At 44.3% G+C, this 25,136-nt stretch overlaps 1 protein-coding gene across 4 annotated transcripts in view; it reads right to left on the minus strand.

Moving 5' to 3' along the window:
* Positions 1-25,136, minus strand: part of HECW1 (HECT, C2 and WW domain containing E3 ubiquitin protein ligase 1) — a 437,510-nt gene that overhangs the window by 87,016 nt on the left and 325,358 nt on the right. For 3 of the 4 annotated variants that reach the window (XM_027574949.2, XM_027574948.2, XM_027574950.2), the window contains 5 exons: positions 21,926-22,026; positions 19,022-20,335; positions 13,650-13,751; positions 8,538-8,688; positions 731-873 (listed from right to left, as the gene is read on the minus strand). In XM_027574949.2, coding sequence (XP_027430750.2) covers positions 731-873; positions 8,538-8,688; positions 13,650-13,751; positions 19,022-20,335; positions 21,926-22,026 — 1,811 coding nt within the window. The remainder of the gene's footprint in view (positions 1-730; positions 874-8,537; positions 8,689-13,649; positions 13,752-19,021; positions 20,336-21,925; positions 22,027-25,136) is intronic. The other variant, XM_027574951.2, reaches the window with a different exon arrangement.

Here is a 25,136-nt window from a genome sequence, read left to right on the forward strand (position 1 = left end):
TCTCTCGCTGTGTCTCTCTGTCAAATAAATAAATAAAATCTTAAAAAAGAGAGAGAGAGAGAGAAGGTGGATTGGGATATCACTGTGATAACCTTAGGTGATCACAGGTATAAAAAACTGAAGCCAGTCTTCTCCACCTTTTGAATATTCTTGTCTGAGTTCCACTCAGGCAGCTTCAAAGAAATGAAAAGCAGACCCCTGGCAGATGCCTGGCCTACACTATTAGGTAACCAGGCTCAGGGGCAGAGTGCGTAAGGTAAGCTCAGGGGAAAAACCTCTTTACTCCCAGGTTGCTCCCGCAAGGGGGAATTGTACTTTATTCCAAATGCAAACAAATAATTATTCCTAATCTTGTCACGTAGCTTCTTTGAAGTAGCCTGTGAATTTTCATTGCATGTTTTATTTATAAGTGGAAAATTCTTAGGACACCAACAGATAAATTCACTCCACAAGAAATGATTAGGCCACTGAAGAAATTGCCTCGGTGCACCAGGATGAGTTCTCCTACTGCAAATTCATTTCTTCTTTATGTTTGTGGTGGGAAACTCCTGTCTGTTTCACCTTGCCGGCACCAAGCCTCTTTCCCGGCCACCCTGACTGACCTGCCCCATTCCATTGCTCTTCTCCCCCAGGACCCAGTGCATCCCGCCAGGCAGGGCGGGGGTTCACACACTACGTCACACTGCCACCAGATGCCATCCCAGAAGGCTCCAGTCCCTCCCTCCCATACCTAAGCTCGACTGAGAAGATTCGGCCTCTGAGTCGCTCCCACCACCTCCTCCGCTTCCTCCTGCCGGGGTCTGCTCACCACTTTGGCTGCCGGAATCTTCTTCGGGCCTCTCTGTTGCAATGGTTCGCTGAATATTTTGATACCTTTGCATCAGAAAATGGAAAGACAGGAGTTAACTTCTGCTTACTGGCTTGTTGGGGGCTGATGCTCTGAATCGGCTAACTGGAGAAATCTGTAAAGAATTGTCTTGCATATCAGCAAAGAAATGCTTAAAGTTCCCACAAGATACCAAAACAGTTGGCAAGACACGCGTGTCCAGATGAGTGGACTTCTTTTTGTTCTGTAAACTGTGCTAAGTTTCAAGTATGGTGACTTTTACACATTAACGCAGATAACTAGTCACAAAAAAACAGCCTCTGCCCTGCATTAAGCAAAACCAGACAAAGTCTAAAATAACAGTTTGGGAAATAACTTAAAATGTTACAACTAAGATATCGAATTACTTCTACATTATTGTCATGAGTCTACAAACCAGAGTAATAGTTCTACTCACTTCTTGTTATCTGACAGGTAACTGATATCCCTGGCAGGAACTGTGGAAATACTGCATACTAAAAGCACGTTGGCTGACAAACAAATGTTTTCTGCTGATTTGAAGGCTCATTTTATTTTTCCTACCCAGTTGAGGATTCAGCCGGTCAGTCACCTTCCCAGGTACTTACAATATTTACTAACTCTTCCAGTATGCCCAAGTTCTGTGCCGGACTTTCAGATCAGAGTCAGGAGGATAGGATATCAGCCTCTGAACACACACAGTGGATGCAGAGCAAAGAGGGAAATGGCATGTAAGCCGTGACTCTAGCAATGTCAAAAAGCTGTCCTGAAGCGTAAGACACAGACGAGGAAACACCTAGATGCATACATTTTGAATCAGTATGAACCTGTTGGGGACCTTGCAGGGAAAGAATGTAGAGTAACATGCACAGAAGAGTTCACTCTTGGGGACCTTTGAGAAGCTGCGTAGTGGCACCAGGATGTGTGGGCCTCGGGCAGCGCGAGGGGGCCAGCAGAGGGGGAGGCAGGGAGCGCTGACAGGCCCCAGTTAGGATGTTATTCTCTAGGCATGGGTTCTCCAACTTGAGCTGCAGCAGAATCACCGACAGCCTTGTTGCAACGGAGACGGCTGGGCCTCACTCCCAGAATTTCTCGGATTCAGTAGGTCTTTGGAGGAAGGAGGAAGAATCTGCATTTCTAACTTGTTCCCAGGTGATGTTGATGCTGCTGGTCCAGGGACCAACTCTGAGAACCACCGCTCTAGGGACTGGCTAGTTGCTGAAAAAGAGGTTGAGCTAGCCACTGAGAATGATGACTTCCATCAAGGTGGGGCATGCACTGGAGGAGGAGAGCATGAACTGGGGAGAGCAGGTGGGAAGCAGCCACTGCAACGGTCCGGGCTGCAGGTGCTAAAGGCCTGGACACAGGCAGACATGGTGGATCACGGTGGCCCTGCAAGAATGCCGCTGGGGGAGGGGAGCACTGCAGGGAGAGTAAGAGCTTCTGTCTCTGCCCACGAAAGGCAGACACTTCCTAGACCTCCCTGCCTCTGGTGGCCCGCTCTGCCTAATTTACTCTGTATTTTAAAGGCAGATGCCCAGCTGTGTCCTTCCTCTTTGCCCTATTTCCCTCAGTCCAAGTAGCCTCCTTCTCCTCCCCACATGCCTCTATTTTGCCTAATGTCTCAGCCTACTGAGGCATATGACCAGGCTTCAGCTTCCCTTTGCCTCGAGGCACAGCAGGAACGGGAGAAGGAGCCGAATTCCGGAGAGACTGCGCGGCGGAATTTGTGTAATTTTACATGGAGACTCAGCAGGACTCGGGGCCTGTCTGGATGGGGAGGTTGAAAAAGGAGGAGACAACCGTGAAGGGTAAGTGAAGGAGCCAACGCTGAAAAAGGACGCGTAGGCGAGCAGGCAGGAGGGGAGGGAAGATCCTGGTGTGGATCAGGACAGGCTGACTTGGAGGTCGTTGATTTCATGCAAGTGACAACAGGCAAAGGAACGTTGCTGTACGAGTCCCGTGGCCCGGAAAGAGATTCGGGGGTGAAGGAAGAGGAGAGTGAGAGTCCAGGGAGCAGCAAATAACCAGGTCTCCAAACGCAGTCCAACCTGGGGGCAATGGGGACATATCGTTACAGACAAGCCTTTCTCTGTATCTTAAAAAGGATGTTTTTTTGTTGTTGTTTTTTGTTTTTTTTCCCTCAAGTGTGGTCTCTAGACCACTTGCAAGAGAATCAGCTGGGTTACTGTTATAATCACAGAAACTGAAGCAACCTGGAAACCTGCATTTCTAAGAAGTCCTTCAGGTAGCATTACTTCCATCTAGGTTTAAGAATCACTGGTTGCTTTAAGTTGTATTTTCTCTAGAAGAGGCTCAGCCACTCACCCCTGACATGTGTCAGGAGACACCTTTGCCTGCAGCAGTGACTGTGAGGCATTCCGGAGAAGGCCTCTAGTAAGAAAACATGGAGGGGGCGGGAAGGGCAAAGGATCAATATGGAGAAATACACATGTTTATTTACCATGTCAACATGTCTGTGGTCTGGAGGTTGTGGGGAAGGTGAAGGATGGCTGTCTCCCGTTCTCCCTGTTGGAACTCAGGGAGTGCCACCACAGTGGGAAGGACAGAGTGGGCCAGTGAGAAGCTGCCTAAGTGTGTAACCTTGACTGGGGGAGGACTGGAATTGCCAAGGACTAGGGTTGCTGCTGTCGGGAGGATCCCCTAAATGACTCACGGCAGGCTGCGTCTCCCAAAAATGGCTCAACAATATTTTTAGTCCCGCATGCTCTGTTAGAACCTAATTACTCATCTCTTAAGAGGTAGAATCAATGTCCCCTCCCCTTGAACCTGGGAAGATCTTGTGGCTACCTTGACTAATTGAGGATAATATAAGGGACAGTTTGCAGTGGCCATGCTGTGAGGCCACATGGGAAGCCCACGGGCAGGTGTTTTGGCTGACAGTCACAGCCAGCATCAACCTCCAGATATGTGGGTCACCAGCCCCAGCCACCCTCTGCAACCACACGACAGGACCCCAAGAGAGAACGTTTTCACTGAACCCAGTCAGCCTCGAGAACCATGAGAAATAAAAATGATATGTAATAACAATGACGGTAGCAATAAATTATCATTGTTTTATGCCACCAAGTTCGGGTGGTTTGTTCCTCCGCAGTAGATACCCAGAGCAGGGCACAGACAAATACAAAGTTGTAGCCTCACTTTTCCTTCCCAAAGTGCAGGGACCACAGAAGAGAATTTCTACGAATCAATGTGCTCTTATTTGATGATGCAAATGTCAGTAATTTCACAACCTGCTGTGTCCTCAGTTGGACTTTGGTTGTCTTGTGCCTTAACTGAGTCAATGGCCTCAAATCCCAGGTACCACACCCCAACCCTGATCTTTGCTGAAGTGCAGTGACAGTTTTGGGGAAACAGGACACACAGTTTGTGGAGGGATCACTCAGCGAGGTCAGGATCGCAGCCTCATGCTCGCTCTGTTTTAAAGATGAGAGAGGAAGTCAGAAAGCAGGTTCTCTCACATTTCATCAAGAATTATCCTTCCATGTCCTCCTTCATTTTTTTTCAGAAAAAGGCCAAATTTTATATTATATAAAGAGTTTATGGAAATTGGTAAGAAAGTCAGCTGGAATATCTAATTTACAAATGAATACACACACACACACACACACACACACACACACGGGGACACACAAAACCCAGCAAGAAAATAACCTTCCACAATGGAGCCAAACCAAACAAATACCAACCAAACAAAGCCCAAGACCATACAATTCTTGTGCGAGGAGCTACAATTGGTAAAAGAAAAGCTTATGGAGACAAAAGTTGACGCTCCCTGTAAGAAGTGAAATGTAAGAACCAAAATACCAAGGAGCACCTCTTAAGTCAACAAAACCACACCAAAAGATGGGCTGGAAGGGAAGCTGTTGTTGCTGGTAGAGCGAGTCCCCAGAAACACTTTAGAAAACATTAGGCATAGATATCAAATACCAAAACCATAGTGATCTCCCGTGGACTGCTCTTTTGAGAATATAACCCCAAGGAAACACTACTATGAGACAACACTAATATTTAACAGGGCCTTTAGCCTTACTCAAAATAGTGATGGAAAGCAATAAGGAAAACATCCAGCAATAGGGCAAACTAACTAAAGTACATCCGTTCCTTGGAATACTATACAGCCATTTAAATGATACTCAAAGGCTCTGTAGCAATATGAAAATGCTTATAGCATGGTAAGTGAGGAGAGAATATAAAACTAACTATATTATCATCACAGCTATGCAAGGCCTACACATGTGCATGGAAATTAAAGACAAGATTTTTTTAGAAGAAAAGGTAAACCCTGGGGTAGTACAATTATAGATACATCGTTTTTTTCTCTCATATTTCAAACTTCCCATGTCTCAATAATATAAACATTTTATCCAAATAACTACAAACACCAAACTTTAGTTGATTATTTAAAGTGAGAATACATATTTATATTTTCCGCTTGTTCAATAAAAAATACCTGTGAAGGGAAATTGAGTTAATTCAGAATATTCTGGAAGTGTAAGGATTAACCAGAGAAACTGTCTTACACTGAGTCCTGGTAGACTCTGGCACCACACCAGGCACTGGGAAGGGTACCCAGAAGGACAAGGCAGAAGGTTTCAATCACAGGATTGCACAAGAGGCAACCACCGGCTCTGTGTGGAGGGTTCTGGGAGGATTTCAGGGACCACAGGACATTCTCGTGGGCTTAGCGGAAAGGAGATGTGACCACGTGGCCGGCAGGCAGTGAGGGGCGTCTCTGCACTAGGAGCACGTGCTCAAGCCATAAAGGCCAGGAAGGGGGTGCTGCCTTCGGGCAGTGGTCGAGTTTGAATGTGGTCACCATAGGCTGCTTTGTGCACTCTGCTTCTCGCAGTGTGCGTCTCCTTGCACAAACAACACTTGACTTTCATAATCACGCTGTCGGGAGTCCAGGGAAACTCCTCTGATGGGGTCCAGGGCAGGCCACCCCAAAATATGCCATTTTGGCATGTTGGTTATTCTGAATTAAAGTCACTTAAGAAACAACCAGTGCGGGACACTCTGACCCTCCTCTGTTCTCCGGAAGGCAGGAGATGAATTCCCCATGTGAAGGGTACTCTTTCTGCACCTGGAGGCTGGTAGTCATCCTCATCACCAGGCATAGGGAATCAGGGTCAAGAAGGCTGTGTGAACAAACCTTGTTCCTCTTCACTAATGTACTACCCCAAGCCCAAACTTGTTTGTCTTGTCAATTCTTCACACACACACACACACACACACACACACACACACACACACACACAAATGTTTCTTTGTCTGAAAGGTATAAAAGCTGCCTGCTTTTGGTCATTTCTTCGAGTCTCATGTTTCTGTGAGCTTCCATACATACAGAATTAAATTTGCTTTTCTCCTGTTAATCTTATGTATGTCAATTTAATTGTTAAGTCAGCTAAAGAACTTAGAAAGGAAGAAAGAAGGTTTTCCTTCCCTACACCTTGCAACACTGAGAAATAATTTGTTTTGCTGTGAGAGAGGGATTGCTGTAAATTCCTTCTGATAAGCAACCGAAGGTTATCGAAGAACGACCCCCCGTGAGTGATCACATCCGTGCGGGAGAAAAGACAGGCAGTATACTTTTCCGTGGCTGCCTTATCAGGCCAAGGCACTGCAAAACTTTGCCTGCTTGAACTATTTGGTTAAGTGCTGAAGAGCCGGGATACTTATCTCAAGGTTATCTGGCCTTCCCTAGGTAGGTTTTTTTTTTTTTCACAAGAAATAAGTACTTTCTCAAGTCGCCAAATTCCTTTTCTTTTTATCTGTCCAGACGGGTGCAGCAAATACCACTTCCTGTTCTACAAAGTCTGGCTGCCTCTGCCAGTGTGTTCAGCTCCACAGGAGGGCACAGGAATTTACACATGAAAGCCTGCAAAACTTCTCTAGAGGCCTGATTCAGGATGGATTTGGCCTAATTTTTATGTTATACAACCTGAACATGATGAACCTTCATGGATTTTTGTGTCCTAGGTCAAGGTGCTTACTTCTGCTTCAATGCATTTTTTTTTTTTTAAGATTTTATTTCTTTATTTGACAGGGAGAGACACAGCGAGAGAGGGAACACAAGCAGGGGGAGTGGGAGAGGGAGAAGCAGGCTTCCCGCCGAGCAGGGAGCCCGATGCGGGGCTCGATCCCAGGACCCTGGGATCACGACCCGAGCTGAAGGCAGACGCTTAACGACTGAGCCACCCAGGCACCCCCACTGTTTTCTTTTAGTGCTTGAACTGTACCTCCCACAGATACAGCGTGGTGACACTCTCCCTATTTCTCAGCCTGCTAAACAAGTTCAGCCTCTCTGTTCTGTCTGTTTCTGCCTATGAAATCTCAGTCCGGTCTCTATGTAAAATGAGCTTGCTGAGTCCTCCACATTTTTATTTACCGGAGTTTTGTTGCAATCACCATGAAAGGGCTCTCCCGGGGATTTTTGGTGCATTCTTATCTAATAAAGCTGGGTTATCACAAGTTCTGTAATGTGTTTTCTTTCTGTGGGAATGACTGTAGAGAAACGTACTGCCAGTGAAAATCCTTCATGGTTCTCATTAATGACTTTAAACGCTCGGCTACTGATGGAGAAGGAATGGAAAGTGAATGTCTTCCAAATGCTCAAGCAATAAAAGAATCCTGGTGATTTTCACCTAAGCAGGCTCCTCTGTGTACAACAGTAAACGGAAGCTCAATTTCTCACCTCTGTGTATTTTTCATAGGACTAAATTGTCCACTTTATTTTTCTGGCTGATACAGTTAACTTCCAGTTCCTTATTCTGTATAGTTCCTTTCACCTTTTCCTTTATTTCATCCTAATGAGATGGCATGTGGATACAGCTGATTTCAAGCCTGCAGTTTGTGGTCCCGGCTACTAAAAGTACCCCAAAGCTGCCATCTTGGCCTTAAAGAAGCAAGAGGTCGGGTATGATGCTCATGCCAGCTTACAGCATGAGAGAAATGCTATTTAGGGTCTCATTTGCGGGTTAAAAACAAAATGGCATCTTTACAATTTCACTAATAAGGGTCTAGTTTTTAGACAAAACAAGTCTCAAAAACTGTTTTTAAACATTTTTTTTTTCCTAGGATGAAAGCCTTTTAGGAATTACTGAGTATATAGCAATTAGGGGACCAGGGTAGACATGAATACAGTGATGACACTGTTTTTTGTTTTTGTTTTTGTTTTTTTTTTCCCCTCTAGGCAGCTTCTAGTATTCTTTATGGAACCCATCTTTGGAATGTTTTCAGCTGTTTGAGTTCTGGGCCCTTTTGAGAATCTCATGACCGATATGGACCAGTCTGACAGAAAAATGTGCATCCATGTATAATTTTGCATACAATTTCTGGAGAGTTCCTGGAACAATGGCATCCTCGGTGAATACCTGGGGAGGAGGGTGGTCCAGGGGCCCCTGGTTAAGAACACCTGTCTTTGAGCACATGCCATCAAGAAGCTCAGAGGATTCTCCATCTTTAAATGACACTCAGGCTTAGTTTGTCTCCTGCCACCAAATTCTAACGCTAGCTTTCCGAGTACCTATTATAAATGGGTTTCTTAAGATACATAATCACTTCCCAGTCTCCTCATACAATCTGAGCAGAAAAGTGTAAGGGGGTTTCTCTGGCTGCCATGCTCCTTTCCCAGGGGTTCCCAGGGGTTCACTGCATGCTGATCACCCACCGCCTGTTGAGTTGCTCCATCTGCTGGACGGACCCCGACCTCCGCATCCCATCAGGGGTAGCTGCTGATGTCGGACACTGCCAGGTGGTTGTGCGGTTCACATGGTCCACGTAAAAGACTCGCCCGTGGCTGTCAATGCGAGCTTCCCAGTCTGGTGTGTAATAAAAAGGCAAAAAGGAAAATCAAGGACAAACTACGGATTCATGGGAAACCGATACCACTGTCAGGTCTTCTGCAGGTAGAACTCACTGTGGGTTCCTTGCTGAAGGCCAGACGCTGCCCACAGCTCCCGCCATGACTTCTGAGGTACTAGGACTGAATTGGCATCCACTGGACTCAGCTTCTCTTAAACAGTAACTGTGGTTCCTCGAATATGACCTAGGTTACAATTCTCCTATTTTCTAAGGAGAAAGTCTGATGTTTATTTCTTCCTTTAACAATTTCCACCCTGTCAATCTTGTTGGCGACTCAAATTACAGCTGGAAGACTTCAGCAGCCTCCAGGGAGAACTGACAGACTGAGGCCGGAGAACCCTTTCTTTGCTAAATCTGAGAGACAGCGACTAGTCGGTGAGGGGAGGATGGCCCTCACATTAAAACCACTTGTAATGACAGTTCTAAGATACTGTACCTGGAACTTCAGGTGACCTCTATGCAATACTTTGCAACTTTAATTGATTGCCATTCTTCTTGAGGAAGAATGGAAGGATTGGATCCCTTCAAACCATCCTTTGGGTAAGTTGTAAGTTCACAGTGTATTTTCTACCCACCTGTGGCTGCCAAATATCTCTTGACAAAACAAAACAAAACCAGTAACAACTATTAACACGCATCAAGCCTTTAAGTATCAACTAATTAACACACATCAAGCTTTAAATACCTCTTTGTTGATAGATAACCATCACAAACCAGTAGAGGGAGCTCAAGACAAAGATAAGTTCCTTTACTTCTCAGATTCCAAAACCAAGGAACTCAACGTGGGAGCATGGATGATACACTACATAATACATGGAGGGGTGGGGTGGGTGGAAAAGTCCTCAAAACTGGGAGAGCTGGATGTGATGCACAAATATCTGAGCTTCACACGGAAGAGCAATGTCTGCTGTATAGCAATGGGCAAAGCTTTTAGAGTCCAAATGTGAAACCTTGGTAGAAATAACAGCTTCATGATCAAGTTATGCTGAAAAATGCATTAGACTACAGAAGAAAAAGCAAAAATGACTGCAAATGGAGGAAAACTATTCAGCCTTTTAAGAAAATCCATAGCTTTTGGGAGTAGGTCAGATATTCATAATTCTATTGAAAAATTATCATTCAGGTAATGACATAGCAACTCTCAATTTTTTAAACGGAAAAAAAACTCAATATATTTGGTATATTTGTGGTTTTATGTGTGCATGGTGCATCTGTTTGTGAAGATCATGGCTGAAGTCCGATATTTACCTGAGGAACTGTCAAATAATGCACGATGGAAACCAAAATACCAGAACACACCAAATCTACCTTGCCTAAGACAAACTGAAGGAAAAATGTTGTCAGATTGTATAAATATGTTCTAGAGGGTGTTAATGAAAATTGACTGCTAGATAATCCAGCTCAACTGTTAGTTGTAAATGTTAAATAGCTCATTGATGAAACTGTGCATACGTGTAACTACTAGGTAATTAATCTTGGTCCAAAAATTTTGAAATTTCAGTGATTCCCCAACTAGGAGAAACTGGGCAATTTTTTTTTCCTTGAACTCAACATGACTGTCATTCAACAAAGAATGAACATTAATCTTTGAAGAGTGTTGTGGTATCTAGTTCAGTTGAACAAACTCCTCTCAGCTCTCCCTATGAACAAAAAACTATGCCTGGTCCCATGGGCACACCGCTGAGAAACTGATGCCCCCACCCTCCAGGTTCCCACAGTGAAAGAAGGACTCCTTCAAAGAAAGACACAGCTCCAGTCTCATAAATACTCCAAGGAAAACACTAGAGAATGGTGCAGTGCAGTGGTAATAACAATTTCTCTACAAGTTTCCATATTTCCAAGTCTCTCATGGAAAAGGATGGCAAGCCAGCCAGACAGGCCCTTCTATCAATATTATTGAATATCTAATAGTGCTAATTATAAATGCATAATGCTAAATTCTTATAAGTATTCAGAAAGTCATAGCTAAGTGTACTCCGAGATTATAAGCGTGTTTTCAGGGTTGCGCTGTAAAGAATTCACTTTCACATATTGTGTAAAGAAAGAATTTCCAAATAGAACTTCAGGCCTCAGCATGTCCTGATGGATGCGGCACGGTGTTGCCTAGACAGATTCTTGCCAGTGATCACCTTTATGATGCTGGGGTAAGTTAGGGTAATTCATCTGTGACTGAGAGACCTAGCAAATACAAAATTGTATCTTTTCCATGAAGTCTAGGAACACTGTAGAGTCTAACAATGTATCATCTTTAGTTATTATACTAACAAAAGCCTGTAAAATTATTCCCCCTTTTCTCTTTTTACTTTAACAGGTGCAATACCATGTTTGTAGTCTAGACCTTTCTCTTGAACTTCAGCCACACACCCTGTTGCTTTCTTGACGTCACTACCTAGAGGACATCTCCACCATAACGTGGTCAGAATCAAGCTTCAGGTCTTTCCCACCCCAACGAGCTCTCTCTGCAGCCTTCCCTTCCCATCCCCGTTGAAGGCAACTCATCCTTCTGGAGGTTAAAATTCTTGAGATCATTCTTGATTCCTACCTCTGTCTCAGACATCACATCTAATCTGTCAGCAAACCTACGTATGGAATATATGTCTAGAATGCGACCGCCCCTCACCACCTCCACTGCTCCCACCCCGGCCCTGGCCACCTCTGCCTCTCACCTGGGCCACGGCAATAACCATATGTCGGGTTTCATGCTTCTGTCCTTCCTCCTCAAAATTTAATGCCAACAGAGCAACAGAGCAAATTTAATGCCTGTGCTTCCGCACTGCACTTCTTACCATCAAAACCTAAGTCGGAGAATGTCATTTCTCTGCTCCAAACCTAAAATGTTCCCCTTTCATCCAGAGGCGGAGTCGAAGCTCTTAAGTGGTCTACAGGGCCCTGTGTGATCTGGGTCCCTGGTATCTCTCTGACCTTACCAGCCACCGCTGTCTCCCTGCTCCAGACATACCGGTCTCCCGGCTGTTCCTCAAACCCACCAGGCAGGCCGTTCTCTTTTCTCAAAAAGCTCTTCCTCCCCATGAATAACCCTCTTGCCGCCTCGAAGCCTAGCTTCAAATGTTGCCTCTCATTGAAGCTTACCTGACCACCCGATTTAAAATGGTGAACCAGCCGTCACCACATCCCCCAAGTCCCCCTTGCCCTACTCTGCCTGTTCTTCCGCCCAGCACTTCCTGCCATCTAAAGTGTTCCGCTATTGCCTGGTTCACTCTTTTGATTAGGTGTTGGTCTCTGCCTGGCTACACTGTATGCTCCATGAGGGCTGGGATCTTTGTCTGTTTTGTTTACCTAAAACAGTGCTTCACAGAGCCAGCATTCAATGAGTATTTGTTGAATGAATGACTATCAAGAAAATTCTGTTGTTAGGCTTCACTACCAACTTTTGTCATATTTTTCAGGGTTGAAAGAACAGAGAATTGAAACCCAATTGGAGAGATTTGTTTTCGTTATTGAAAACAGCTTATATAAAGTCCTTAAAATAGACTTATATTCAATTCTTTACAAGGTCTGGATGCATAACTAGTTATTACTCTTGCATGGACTGGAAGTCAATTCATGCACACAGGAATTGATAGGTTTTCTTGTTGTGGGGAAAGTGTTCCTTTCCTGGAGAGAACGTGTTATAGACATTTTTTACATAAGTGCTAAGTAGAAAGTATAGTGACACTGAAATTTTACTAGTCATTTGTGGACCATCCGTAAATCAGTGTATAAATAAAGAAAGAAGTCAGGTATCAAAAGTTAAAGGACATAATGTTTGCCTTGATCCCCCAAAACAAATATGGTGTTGTTTCAAATGTTTACATATTAAAGGTATTTATTGTTTTCTCACTGATAAATTACAACTGAATAGGACAAGAATGGTGTAAATGCAAAATATATCACATTACCAAGAGTAGATGAATTAGGGAATAAGTTTTTGTTTTCGTTTTTTTTTTTTAACTGTAACCTCCTAATGTAAGCACAGGCAAAGGAACGTAAAGAAACATCGATTCCTTGCATCCTGGTAAGATTTTGCAGTTGTAAAATTTATTAAATCTTAAAGGTTATCTTTGCTTGAAAAATAAGCCTAAGCCAAAACAGAGATGTTCTAGAATTATTCATGAACATATATGATGCTAAGTGAATGTATAACATCCAGGGTATCAGCTCCTTCTTAGAAATGTATTATAATGTAGGTTAAGACTGGAATGAGATCTAGGGATTACCTAGTCCAGATCTAGCCATTTAGCTAATGAGAAAATTAAGGCTTTACTTTACAAATAAGAAAACTGAGATATTAAATGATTTTCCCAAGTTCAAATGACTAGTTAAATAATAATTATTTACACAGTTACCAGGAGAAAATGATATGGAATAACATCCCTTAAGGATGGTATTTTTTTTTCTGGAAGCTCCTAAGAACTACAGAAGAAATAGGCTGTCACCTGTTAATGGAAGTTATAGCAAGGAAAGTGCAAGTCCTTGCGTCCTGGTGGGTTGAATGTTTTATTATACAGAGGTGCCTGCGATATAACAGGTCCAATGGAGAACAACAGGATTATTCCATCTTGACCTATGAACTCCTAAATATAAAATAGTAAAATTTAGGACTTAAAGGTCATGTACAGTTTGCAAGGTACTCAAGTCTTGTAAAGAAATACTCTCTGTTTCAGAAGTTGAGGGGCAGTGGAAGGTTACTGGACCATCTCTTCAAGATCACATACTGAAATCACTAGTCAAAAACACCCCATTTTTATAGTAGGTGCCATATACATATATATATATATATATATATATATAATTTTTTTTATAACAGTGTAAGGTATGGAGTTGGGGAAGAGTTTGGATGTGTACATACAAGTTCATACTGACCTGTTTAGACTTGATAGGAAGAATTAAGACATAGGCTTTAAAATCTAAAGCTTACTTGGTGGAAGAGGCTCATCGATTGTTGGGTAGTGATGATGTTCAGGTCTCAAGGAAGGAAGCTGGCTTACTGGCTGGGAATTATGGAGTATAGGACATTCACCTATGGACAAGATAGTCAAGACATTCAGATTCACTCATTGCTGCAGCAAAGTCATCACAAAAGCATGACCATAAAACAAACGACTACAAGAAAAAAAAACCCCTGGAGAGGGCAACCTATTTTTTTGTGTCAGTTTGCTACATTCACAGTCATTCATGAGAGAGGGAATAGGGGCAACTTTTTTTTAAACCCCAAGAAAATAAATACTTCATGCCTATGATCTGTACCCCACAGACCAATATGTAGCATCAGGGGCTGATTCTGTAACCACCTGACTTTTCTTGGTGGGAAGGTGGCATGAGATGGGGACACAAAAGAAAATGAACGGAGCCTGACTTGAGCCCAGCTAAAGAGACAGGCCTGTTTGAGGGAAGTGTAGCATTTGTAAAGTCCCGTCAAGTCTTGGTGAGCCCATGCAAAACCAAGGGTCCTTATTTGGATAGGTTTCATCAGAGGGCTGCCAAGAGGCCATTTTTCAGATTTTGATTTTGGAAGGAAACTCTGAGATGGTGCTTTTCCAAAACGGCACTGAGGAACTGGTGGGTCAAGAAGGTAAATTCCTGTAGTATGGAAGCTGGGGGACTGGGGTGGGGAGCCCTGTAGTTTTGGGATCTTGTGATTGTTCTAGATTATTATGAGGAAAAATCAGACAAGCCAGGGTATGCTGGAAAGGGAAAAGAGAACAAGACAAGAGACGAAGGAAGTAGATAAAAGGCAGGAAGACCGAGATAGGAAAACTTGAAACACAGAGGTGGGATAGAAGGAAGAAAGACAGACATGGAGAAATTTTAGAAATTACCATGTCCACGGAATACATGCCTCGATTATTATAGACATAGTTAGTATTATTGTCAGCCAGACTCATAGTGAACTAAACGATGTCCTAAAATGATGTTCCTATTTCTTGACGTCCTTAGGTCCTGGTAATACTGCAGGAGAGTGGCTGTGTGGAGGGGAGGCCCATAGAGTTAGGCCACATCATCAGAGGCAGTGGCTCTTGACCTTTGGAGAACTGGAAGGGCCTAAGCCATGAGACAGCCCCCGTTCAGAGTGGTAACCCTCTAGCTCATATGCTCCTGGCTCTCTGCGATAGCCTCTATTTGCCAGAGGACAAAGGTCAGGCCTTCCTCCTCTGCCCTCCGTGGCTGATGCAAAGAGCAAGTGTTCCATCATCCCTTAGGTCAAAAAGGAGGGAAACTAAAAACCAGTGGGTAAGATCTTTATAGGATCCCAAATTTCAAACATTTCCTAGAATGTCCATACATGGAAGGGACCTCTCAGTCTAGGTCCAAAAGACTGATTAAAAAAAAAAAAAAAAAAATCAATTAGGAAGGAAGTTAAGTGGGTTTAATTTAGCTGTTTAATTCCTAGAGCTAACTGTAAAACAAAAAACAGAGATGTATTCAGGAACAACGGGTCCTTTTAAATGTTAAATATATAACATGGTTTCTTGTGCAAACTTTGGTATGTTACTCAAATCCTGGGGGTCTTCTGAGACTCCGAGGAGCCCCAAGGAAGGGGCCCCTTGTGCTCATGCATAGCTCCTTGGCAACTGACTCCTGGTTCCGATAGGGGCTCTGTTTTTAGTGGATCCCACACTCATGTTTGCTTTTGTATGTGCTTAGTGTCCGAAACTAAAAAAACGATGGTACAGTTGTTATGTCACTAGCTGGTGCATTTTTAATTTGGTTTCTTAAAAAGAACAACAAACTTACCTCTTGGAATTAATTCACCCAATCAGGTTAATTACTCCTCCAAGCTAGTGGACACATAATACTGCCGTTTGCTGGGGTTAATGGAGCTGACCCCACCTGCTCGTGAACCCCAAGCAAATGCAATGATGTGACAGGCGCAGCTCAGCCCACTGAATGGATGGAGCGCAAGGAAGAAGCAAGCGAGTCTGTTCTGCAGGAGGCCACGGCTCCACACACTCACCCTTGCCTCAAACACAAAGCAAGTGTTCAGACCTGCTAGAATCCCTGAGAAGGAAACATATTCCACTTTCAAAGGTAGCCTCCCTGCTTATCTGCCTGGAAGAACCCTTACTCGGTGAGAGCCAAGCGCTTCATGGGCATCGTATCTCATTTAATCCTTCCCATAACCCTTTGAAATAAAATCTACCTTTACACCCATTTCACACACGAGGCACAGAGCATTTCAGTAAGTTGGCTTAGGTGTCACAGCTAGGAAGTGGTGGGACTGAATTAAAACCCAGGAAGCCTGACTCCAGGGCCTGGACTCCCGAGCTCAAATCACATTATATTGCTCTTTTCACTCGATCTGCAGACAGTTTTTAAAAACTATTTTATGTTGAGGTTAAAAAGGAGGTTTTCACGGGACGGGGTGGCGGGGGGTGGGGTGGGAAAGCAAAAAGTAGATACAGAACAGATCTTCCATGAATGGCTGTAGACTCAGTTATGTGGGCATGTGTACGGTCAGTCGACCTCAGCTAACTTCGTGAAAGAATTTGCCGGCCTAAAAATCACAGGAAAGGGGCAAGAGCGAGTCTTGGGGAAGAACAGGGCACACACGCAAAGGTCAGGCGGGTCGTGGTGAAGCCCTGCTTTCTTCGAGCACGTGTCAGTGAGGGACAGACCGGGAGCTCAGCGACTCACCACCGAGAGGGGACAGGGCGGGCTCTGCCAGCTTCCACCCAGCCTTCAGGAGATTGACCATCTCAGGAATCTCTGCATTGGCCCAACAGCCACCCGAGTGAAGCCTGTAGGTGCTTCTTAGCCGTTTTTGAGTGTACGGTCGGCAGAATTCAGAAATTCACAAATTTCTTTGGAAACTGCCCCACCAAGGCTTCCACTATGGCCCGGAAACACTTTCCTGTCCTTTCTGCTAAGGAGGAGTTTTGCCAGTTGGGCTGTTCGTCCGTCAAGGGCATGGACAGTGTTTTTGTTTGTTTTGTTTTGTTTTTGTTTTTTTGTAAAACATGCCTTTGTATACTGAACCAATTTTCAATTAACCATATGTGGATTGTCCCCCAACACGGTGGTCAAAATATACACCACAGGCCACAGCACGTCGACAAACTATGACTCTGGCCTTGTTGTGTGGCTCTGAGCTAAGAAGGGTTATTACACTTTTAAATGTAAAACTGTTAAAGAAAAAAAAGTAGCCTTTGGTGAGAAGAGTTGCTTGATTTTGCCTCTTGACCTACAAAGTCTAAAATACTTATTATCATTACCAATAACCTAGAGATAGTCTGTTTTATCTGAAAATATATGAGGTGCCTGAGGCCCAGATAGAAATTATAATCCTCGTAATAATGTTCCCAAATTGTGTATGTGTGAGCTGTAATTATATCAGTAAATATGCAAAGTAAAAAAAAAATAATAAAATATTTATTATCAGGCCCTTTACAGAACAGGTTTGCCAACCTCTGGACTAAAACCCCCCTGCCAGAGCCTAGTTGTGCCCTTTAGGTGTGCATCCCCAGATCTCTTTATACTATAATTATTTTTAATTCTGTTGTAATTACTGAGCCCCTCTCACACCTTCTGACACTTATCCATCTATCTGTGCTCTGCACATAGCATCTGGCCCAGAGCAGAGGGACTCAAAACATCCTCAGTAAAGAGAGGGACTGTCCATCCATTCTCGGGTGTGCCTTTCCATATTGCGGGCCACCCTGGTTCTCCTCCCTGTGGCTCCCTTTCTTTACCAACCTCTTTGCACGTCTCCTCAACCCATGTGCCACTTTCACTCACTCCTCCTTTCTCTGAAATGTGGAATTGGGCATTGTCGAATACTCAGGATTAATTTTTGTGCTCACTTTGGTTCCTCTAAAAATTTGCAGGTGCCAGGCATTTGTGTAGGTGCTAAGAATCAAACATAGAGAAAATACAGTTCTGGCCCTTGATGAGCTTACAATCTAGAGACAATACCACCACTTTGTTTGGAGGCTACCGTAAACAGTAGAGCAGAAAAACATCAGAATCTATATTTTTCTCCTTTAAAGCAATGGAATTATTTCATAGTGTTATGTGACCTTTGAACTATTTCCCCCCATGTCACTGTCACTTGACTGGAAGATGGTTCCCAAATCTGGATAAAGAAATGTGAGTTAATTTTATAGAAGATTCCACAGGCACGACTAAGAAGAAACATCTTTGGTTAAAATACAGAATATATTTGAAAACTAAAGGTGGCAGCTTTTGGATTAGAATCCCACTTGAAACAAAGAGATTTACGAATTCAAGTTATTTTTCCCTTCCGTTAGCCAAAATAAAACAAAACAAACAAAAAACAACAAAACACAACACCAGAATTAATTACTATAGCTTTGTAGTTTGAAATCAGAAAGCGTGAGGCCTCCAGCTTTGTTCTTTCTCAAGACTGCTTTGGCTATTTGGGGTCTTTTATGGTTCCATATAAATTATAGGATCGTTTGTTCTATTTTTGTGAAAAATGCCACTGGAATTTTGATAGGGACTGCCTGGAATCTTGCAATCTTGTAATAATATTTCTTTGGGTAGAATGGGCATTTTAACAGTATGGATTCTTCCAATCCATCAGCATGGAAGATCTTCCCATTTATTTCTGTCTTCTTCGATTTCTTTCATTAACGTTTTTTAGTTTTCAAGAGAACAGGCAACAGATTGACGGTTGCCAGAGGCAGGAGTGGGAATGGGAGAAATGGGTGAGCTGTTTTTGTTTTTAGATTGAATAAGCTGAATAATAGTAAAAAAACAACAATAACGAGAACTGAGCAGACAGAAATAATGACAAATATATGTAGGCTATACATTTCCATATGTACATAGGCTAAGTTAAATTCTAAAGCAGAGGTAAAATCAATGTTCTCCAATTTATATTAACGTTTATTGCTCATCTCCAATATGTTTTGGGAAGTCAGCAGATATTTACACATTATCCACCGAATGTTGCCGAATGTTTTCTGTTTATGTCACTCAATACTGCCTCTGGTGCTCTGGTCATTGTCAAGACTAGAAGGGTAACGTGCACTAACCAGTTCTAGTGATTGCGTAAAACAGAGACGCTCGCATACAAGAGCGCACTCACAGGAGTGCACTAGCTGTACTTCTTGGTGTATATCTGAGAGGTGGTGGATGTGTGCTAGTCGCAGCCACGGATACTTACATACACATAGACACATGCACACATACATGTACAGGACAGGCATACATTGCCCCAGCAACCCCATTTGAGACTGATCCTCTCACTTGTTTTTAAACCTTGTTGGTGAGACCTGCGTCCCCCTGGTGGTCCTATTCTCACTCTGATCAGGTTTGAGGTCTAACCTTCTCTCCGATTGCTTGGCCCTGCCACGGGGGACTCCAGACCTTCCACGGTTCTTGCCACGCTCCCGGCGGGGGTGGCCAGCTCGTCGTGCCACGGCCCGGCACCGTTGGCCGACTCCGGGTCCAGCTCCGGGCTCTGCACCGAGTCCGGCACGGACTCGAACGCACTGTTCTCGTCGTCGTCGTCGTCTTGCGACGAGAAGACAGTGCTCTCGGAGACCTTGGCGCTGTCCACCGAGGAGAAGCGGGTGTGGCTGGCGAACCTGTTGCCGTTGTAGCAGGAGGGGCTGTAGCAGGAGCTGCTGTAGCACGACGTGCTGTAGCACGAGGAGCTGTAGCAGGAGGGGCTGCAGCACGACGTGTCGCAGCCCTCGCAGCTGTGGTCCCCGCCCTGCCGGGGGCTCGAATCGCTCTCACTACCCGTGCTGGGGAGCATGTCGCCATCGGGGACGAGGCCGTTGGTCAAGCCCGAGTGGCCGGGGGTCGCCGTGCCTGGAGTCGCCCCCTCGGGTTCCTCCCCCTCCTCTCCGAGGGGAGGTGGCGCGCCAGCTAGCGTGTCCGCCTCGCTAAGGCCGTCCTTCTCCGAGGCATCCTGGAGGGTGGCCTCCTCCTCCGGGCCTTCGTCGCTCGGGCCGCCCTGCGCGGACGGCAGGCTGTGCAGCAGGGTGTGGATACGGATGTAGTGTGTCCGCGGGGTCTCGGGGTCTCCGCAAGCCGACGCAATCACCGTCTCCAGCTCGGACACCGGCAAGGAGCATGGCCGGCTTTTCCTCTTCACCGAGGCCCGCAGCTGCAGCCTGTCCTCCCCCTGCCCCAGGGCAGACACGTCGCCCTCCTCCTCCTCCGCCTGCTCCTTCTCCTCTCCCCCCGCCCGGCTCTCTGTGGCCGCTTCCTCCGCCTCCGGCTCCCCGGCGCCGCCCGGGGCTTCGCCGTCCTCCAGCAGCCCCGCTGGGGGCGCCTCCCCACCCAGCTCCAGCCGCTCGGCCACTTCTTCCGCACTCAGGGCGGGCTCGGCGTCCTCGCGCCCCGGGCCCAGAAGCTCCCCAGCCCCGTCAGGTCCCACAGAGCCCGCTCCGTCGTCTCCTGCCTCGGTGGTACCTGCCGCTTCCTCAACCGGCTCGGCAAGCTCCAGGCTCTCGCTCCCGGCAGCGTCCCCGGCACTGCCCTGGCTCGGCGGCTCGGGCTTCGAGCTCCCGGAGGGCTCCAGTGCCTCGCCCGGAGGCTCCCCGCGGCTGCTGGCCACCAGGCTGTTCATGGGGCTGTCCCGAATTTCCGCGGACTCAGGATCGGCGCTCAGGGAAATCTCCTCGTCATCTGCGGGCGAGAAGAAAATGTCATTTCTTCCAGAAGAGAGCATTGTGCGGTTAGCGCATTGGTGTACTCTGCCGGCCCTGTAAGCCATCCTAAAAGGATTTCTGCGTGAGGATATTGGATGCAGGCATTGATGAGGGGTTCCCGTAGGCCAAAGCTCTGCTAAAAAATTCTGTAGGGATGAGTTCTCCTTATGTTAATGACAGTTTGCAGTCGTGACATATTTCAGAATTCTGTTTCAAGGGAATTCATAGTTTTGGTTAAAATACCCAAAGCCCAGAACTACCCCAGTTCCTGGCACATAGTGGGTGCTCAACAATGTTTGCTTCAGGGAAGACTGCAAAGAAGCCCTTGGGGGTTATTTATTAGTGCCTTGCCATACCGGGCAAGGTTAACGCTGGCGGAGAGTGTCTCCTCTGGCTGGGTCCAGCAGGTGGCAGAATGGGTAAGCCAGGTTCTCAACAACTACAGAGCAGAAAATGGCTAGTTGATGGGAGCAACCAGGGTCCTTCAGTAGCTCAGACTGCGAAGCCTCCAACATTTGGGGGTTATTGCAATGGAAAATAAACAAGGTCTCCACATCAAGCAACCATTCAAGGAACAGCAACCACTGTTTACTTCTACTTTCCCCCAGTTGCTTGCTCTGTTGGATCCCTGCCCGGTGTGAACTTCCCATTTCAAAAGCACTAGTGCAATGTACTCATTGAAGATGAATGATCTCTCTGGTGAGCCATGAGGCCATCTTTACTGCTTCAGTGAAGGAAGAGTCAATTTTATTCTCAGGATGAAGAAAAGGCTGGGTGTGAAAGGACAAAGCAGTCAGGGTGTTTTCTTACACTCTGCATTATATTTTGGGCATAGGCAAGTACGTCTGGTCTTCAATGAGGGGGCAGTGATAAACTACAGACTACAGAGTTTTCAAAGCCTCATTAGCATTACCAGCAACTCATACATGTGGCCTAGAAGGACTGGCTAATTCTCAGCATGATCTACACTTAGTATAGGGGGTTGTGGGAGAAGAACAAAAGTGGAATTGTGAGGCATCTCATCATTCTTATTTGGGTATACGTTTTGGCTTGAAAAACAGAAAACTGGATGATTCTGAAGTTTTCTGTCTAACTTATGTTTTTCATTTTTCCCTGGGATAAATCCATTGTATCCAATAATAGTTCTTCCATAATATGATATGTATCATATTCATTCATGTTTCTCATTCATTCATTCATTCATTCATTCATTCATTCATTCATGTATGCAATGATTAAGCATCTATTGAGCATCTCCTATGTGGGTGCTGGGAGTAAAATGATAAATTAGACACGGCTCCATACCCGTGTTGGCCTCATTGTCAAATCCCACTCCCCTGTCTAACCCTCTACCTTTGGGTCACCAGAATGAAGAGGAGCCTCTCAATCAAGGGGACAGCAACCTGGCTTCCAGAACAGATCACTGGCTTCTGGGCCTCAAATGGAGAAGAGAGAGAACCACAAAACCTAGGACATGTCTGGAGAGAACCATGGTTATTGTATTTTAGAGAAAGGAAGCACACCAACCCTAGGCTAGGACAAGACATGAAGTTCATGCCAAAAATACCTGGGTGGATGGAGGACGTGATCTCAAATCGGAATTGCAGCTGTCCACTCACATGATCTGTTGGAAGCCTGCGGCCAAGTGTATAGCTGACCACCCTATCCCTAGAAGGAAATAAGCACCATTTACAGATCTGGTCAGTACCTCTCCTTGAAGATTATACAGCATGCTTTCTATGCCAGGAGGTGAGATAGGCAAGTCCGGGGAGGCCCTGCTAATAGGAGGTGATGATCCGCTCAGGTGCATAGATGGACATAAGGTAAATGTGGGAAAGTGCATCTGCTCAACAGCAATGAAAAACTTCAAGAAAATCCTCATTGAATATTCTAAAGCAGGAGTGAGCAAACTGTAGCCCAGGGCTCAAATCTGGCCCACCACCTATTTTTGTACAGCTATGAGCTTTTTACGTTTTAAAATGGTTAGAAAAAAAAATACCAAAAGAAGAATAATATTTTGTGACACAGGAAAATTGTCTGAAATTCAAATTTCAGTTCCCCAAATAAAAGTTTTCTTAGAATGCAGCCATGCTTATTAGTTTACTTATTGTCTGAGGCTGCTTTCATGCTACAACGGCAGAGTTGAATAGTTGAAACAGAGACTACACGGTCCACAAAGCCTAAAATATTTACTACTTGGCCCTTTACAGAAGATTTTCTGCCAACCTGTGTTCTAAGCCAAGAAAACCCCAAAAAGACAACAATAACAACAAAAAAGACATGGATATCTTTGCTTGCTTTTCTTGTGCAGGCTGACATTTTCCAATGCCCTTAATGGACATTGCCAGCAACAGATGCATGTCTTGCAAGTATATATACATAGAGTCTAAGAAAGGATGCTGTCATGGTTACTGGAGTGGTGTGGAGAGCTGTGGAGTGCTTCAGAAAGGGACCTGCTGCAGGATGGACTGAAGCAAGACTTGTAGGTTGGTTTCCAGTTACACCAGCTCCACAGTCCTACATACAGATTCTGAAACTGCATCCTGGCATCTGGCATCATCCCCTCTGCCTACTCAGGGCAATTTCTTGATTACAAAGAAGAGAATTATCCAGGGGGAATCAACTTGATACTTTGCTTTTACAGTTCCATCAACAATGTAAGCTTTAGCAGAGTACATTACCACCACCACCCCCCCCCCCCTCAACCTTGGCTTAAATAGGAAAGGTAACTACCTTGGATATTCAAGAATTGACAAATCCAGTTTATCTAATACTAACAAGACATATTCCAAAACCGTTTGGTACTCAGATGATTCTGTATTCATTCCCTTTATTCATTGGTCATACTAAAATAAAAAGATAAATTGCTGTATGGTAGTGTTTTAATGTTTCTAGAAAATACCAGCATTATGGAACAACAGATATCCCAGGGACACACTAAGTTAATATATTTCTTTAGTAAACCATAGTTTAGTGTTTGAAGTTCCTAGGAGGTCCATTAAGTAAAGCATTATATGTTGGAAAACAGAATGAACCACAATATTTTGTTTATTTAGAAAGGAGCTTGGTCAATGTAATGAAGCAAATCTACTATGACCATAGGAAAGAGATCTTTTTTTTTATTTTTAAAGATTTTTATTTTATTTATTTATTTGAGAGAGAGAATGAGATAGAGAGAGAGAGAGCGTGAGAAGGGGGAGGGTCCGAGGGAGAAGCAGACTTACTGCTGAGCAGGGAGCCTGATGTGGGACTCGATCCCGGGACTCCAGGATCATGACCTGAGCCAAAGGCAGTTGCTTAACCAACTGAGCCACCCAGGCACCCAGGAAAGAGATCTTGAATTCAAAACCTAGTTGAAATCAGGAGATGCCTAAAGACAACCAGGCGGTGAGATAAAAACTAAATTTTCTACGCTTTGCATTTGTTCCAGGCTTTTCTTTCCTCTGCTTCTCACTCACTTTATTAACAAATATTTTTTGAGCCTGTGCCATGTGAAAAGTGCCACAGTTGATACAAAGGATGTAATGCATAGGCTTGCCTTTAAATAACTTACATCCAGCTAGAGGCATAAGGCAGGACTACTCAATAAAAAGTTCCAGGCAGCCAGTGATATCCCACGTGAAGCTGAGGTGGTCCAATTATAGGACTCAGGAGAGGCAGAGAGCCAGCTTAGGGCTGGGGTGTTACAGGCAAAGGAATTGAGGGAGACTTCTGAGTTGCCTTTATTTTAAAAGTCATGATTATGCATTAAAAAAAAAAGAATGGTTTAGGGTACTTTAGTCCCCAGGTGCCAGGGACTGCTTTACATTCTTTATGTACATTTGTTTGTTTAATCCTCACAACCATAAGTGGAAAGTGCAAACACTGTGTTTGACACATGGCTGTAACTCCACCAATGTCTCTCTCTTTGGCTTGAGAGTTAATGGCATGCCAGTATGCACACAGCTGCACACATGCTATAAGGTTCTAATTAAATGTCCTTATGATAATCATTAGTGATTCCAAAGTCCTGAAAATCCAAAAAGTTTTAAATGAAGAAACTTGGAAATTCTGCAAATTCTCCTCATTCCTTTGATATCATTCTAAGGGTTACAATTGTATAGCATAGCAGAGCGTACATTTATGGCCAGAGAACTATACCTAGCATTTTCAAATATAGTTGCTATTAACTAAGGAAATATATACTATAGAGAAATATTTCCTCTGGTAAGAGTCCATTTTAATGAGACTCATGAGAGGACATGAAAATAAAAGATACTAACAGAAACATTCTTATATACAACTGAATTCTGCAAGTAACTTAATTGCTGTCGTCCATGAGAATTCATGCTTTTAAAATTTCATACATACTATCTAGCATTTTCTACAAATACTAGCATTTTCTAAGTCTCTCTACTCTAGTAACCTAGGATTTCATCTTGTTATAGGAACGTCCCAAATGATTAAATCCTACACACAAGCAGAAATAATATTCTTGATAGTAAAGCAAATTTTAATTTCTACCTGTATAGAAAAATGCCCCATTTTTTAGTTTGCTTATTGTCTGGGGCTGCTTTCATGCTACAATGGCAGAGTTGAATAGTTGAAACAGGGCTTCTTTCAATATTGTCTTGGGATTTTCTACTCTCTTGCATAAGTAACCAGTGGTACGCAAACAAGAGGAAAGGGAAGGGTTTATTTAATTGAATGTTGTGGCTGGAGCAACATAATTAACGGGAAAAGCCAAGGAAATTCAATACCACCATTTTAGTTTGAGTCTCCGCGAGACTATATTGTTG

Source organism: Zalophus californianus, chromosome 12, assembly GCF_009762305.2.
Source record: "Zalophus californianus isolate mZalCal1 chromosome 12, mZalCal1.pri.v2, whole genome shotgun sequence".
NCBI lineage: Eukaryota > Metazoa > Chordata > Mammalia > Carnivora > Otariidae > Zalophus > Zalophus californianus.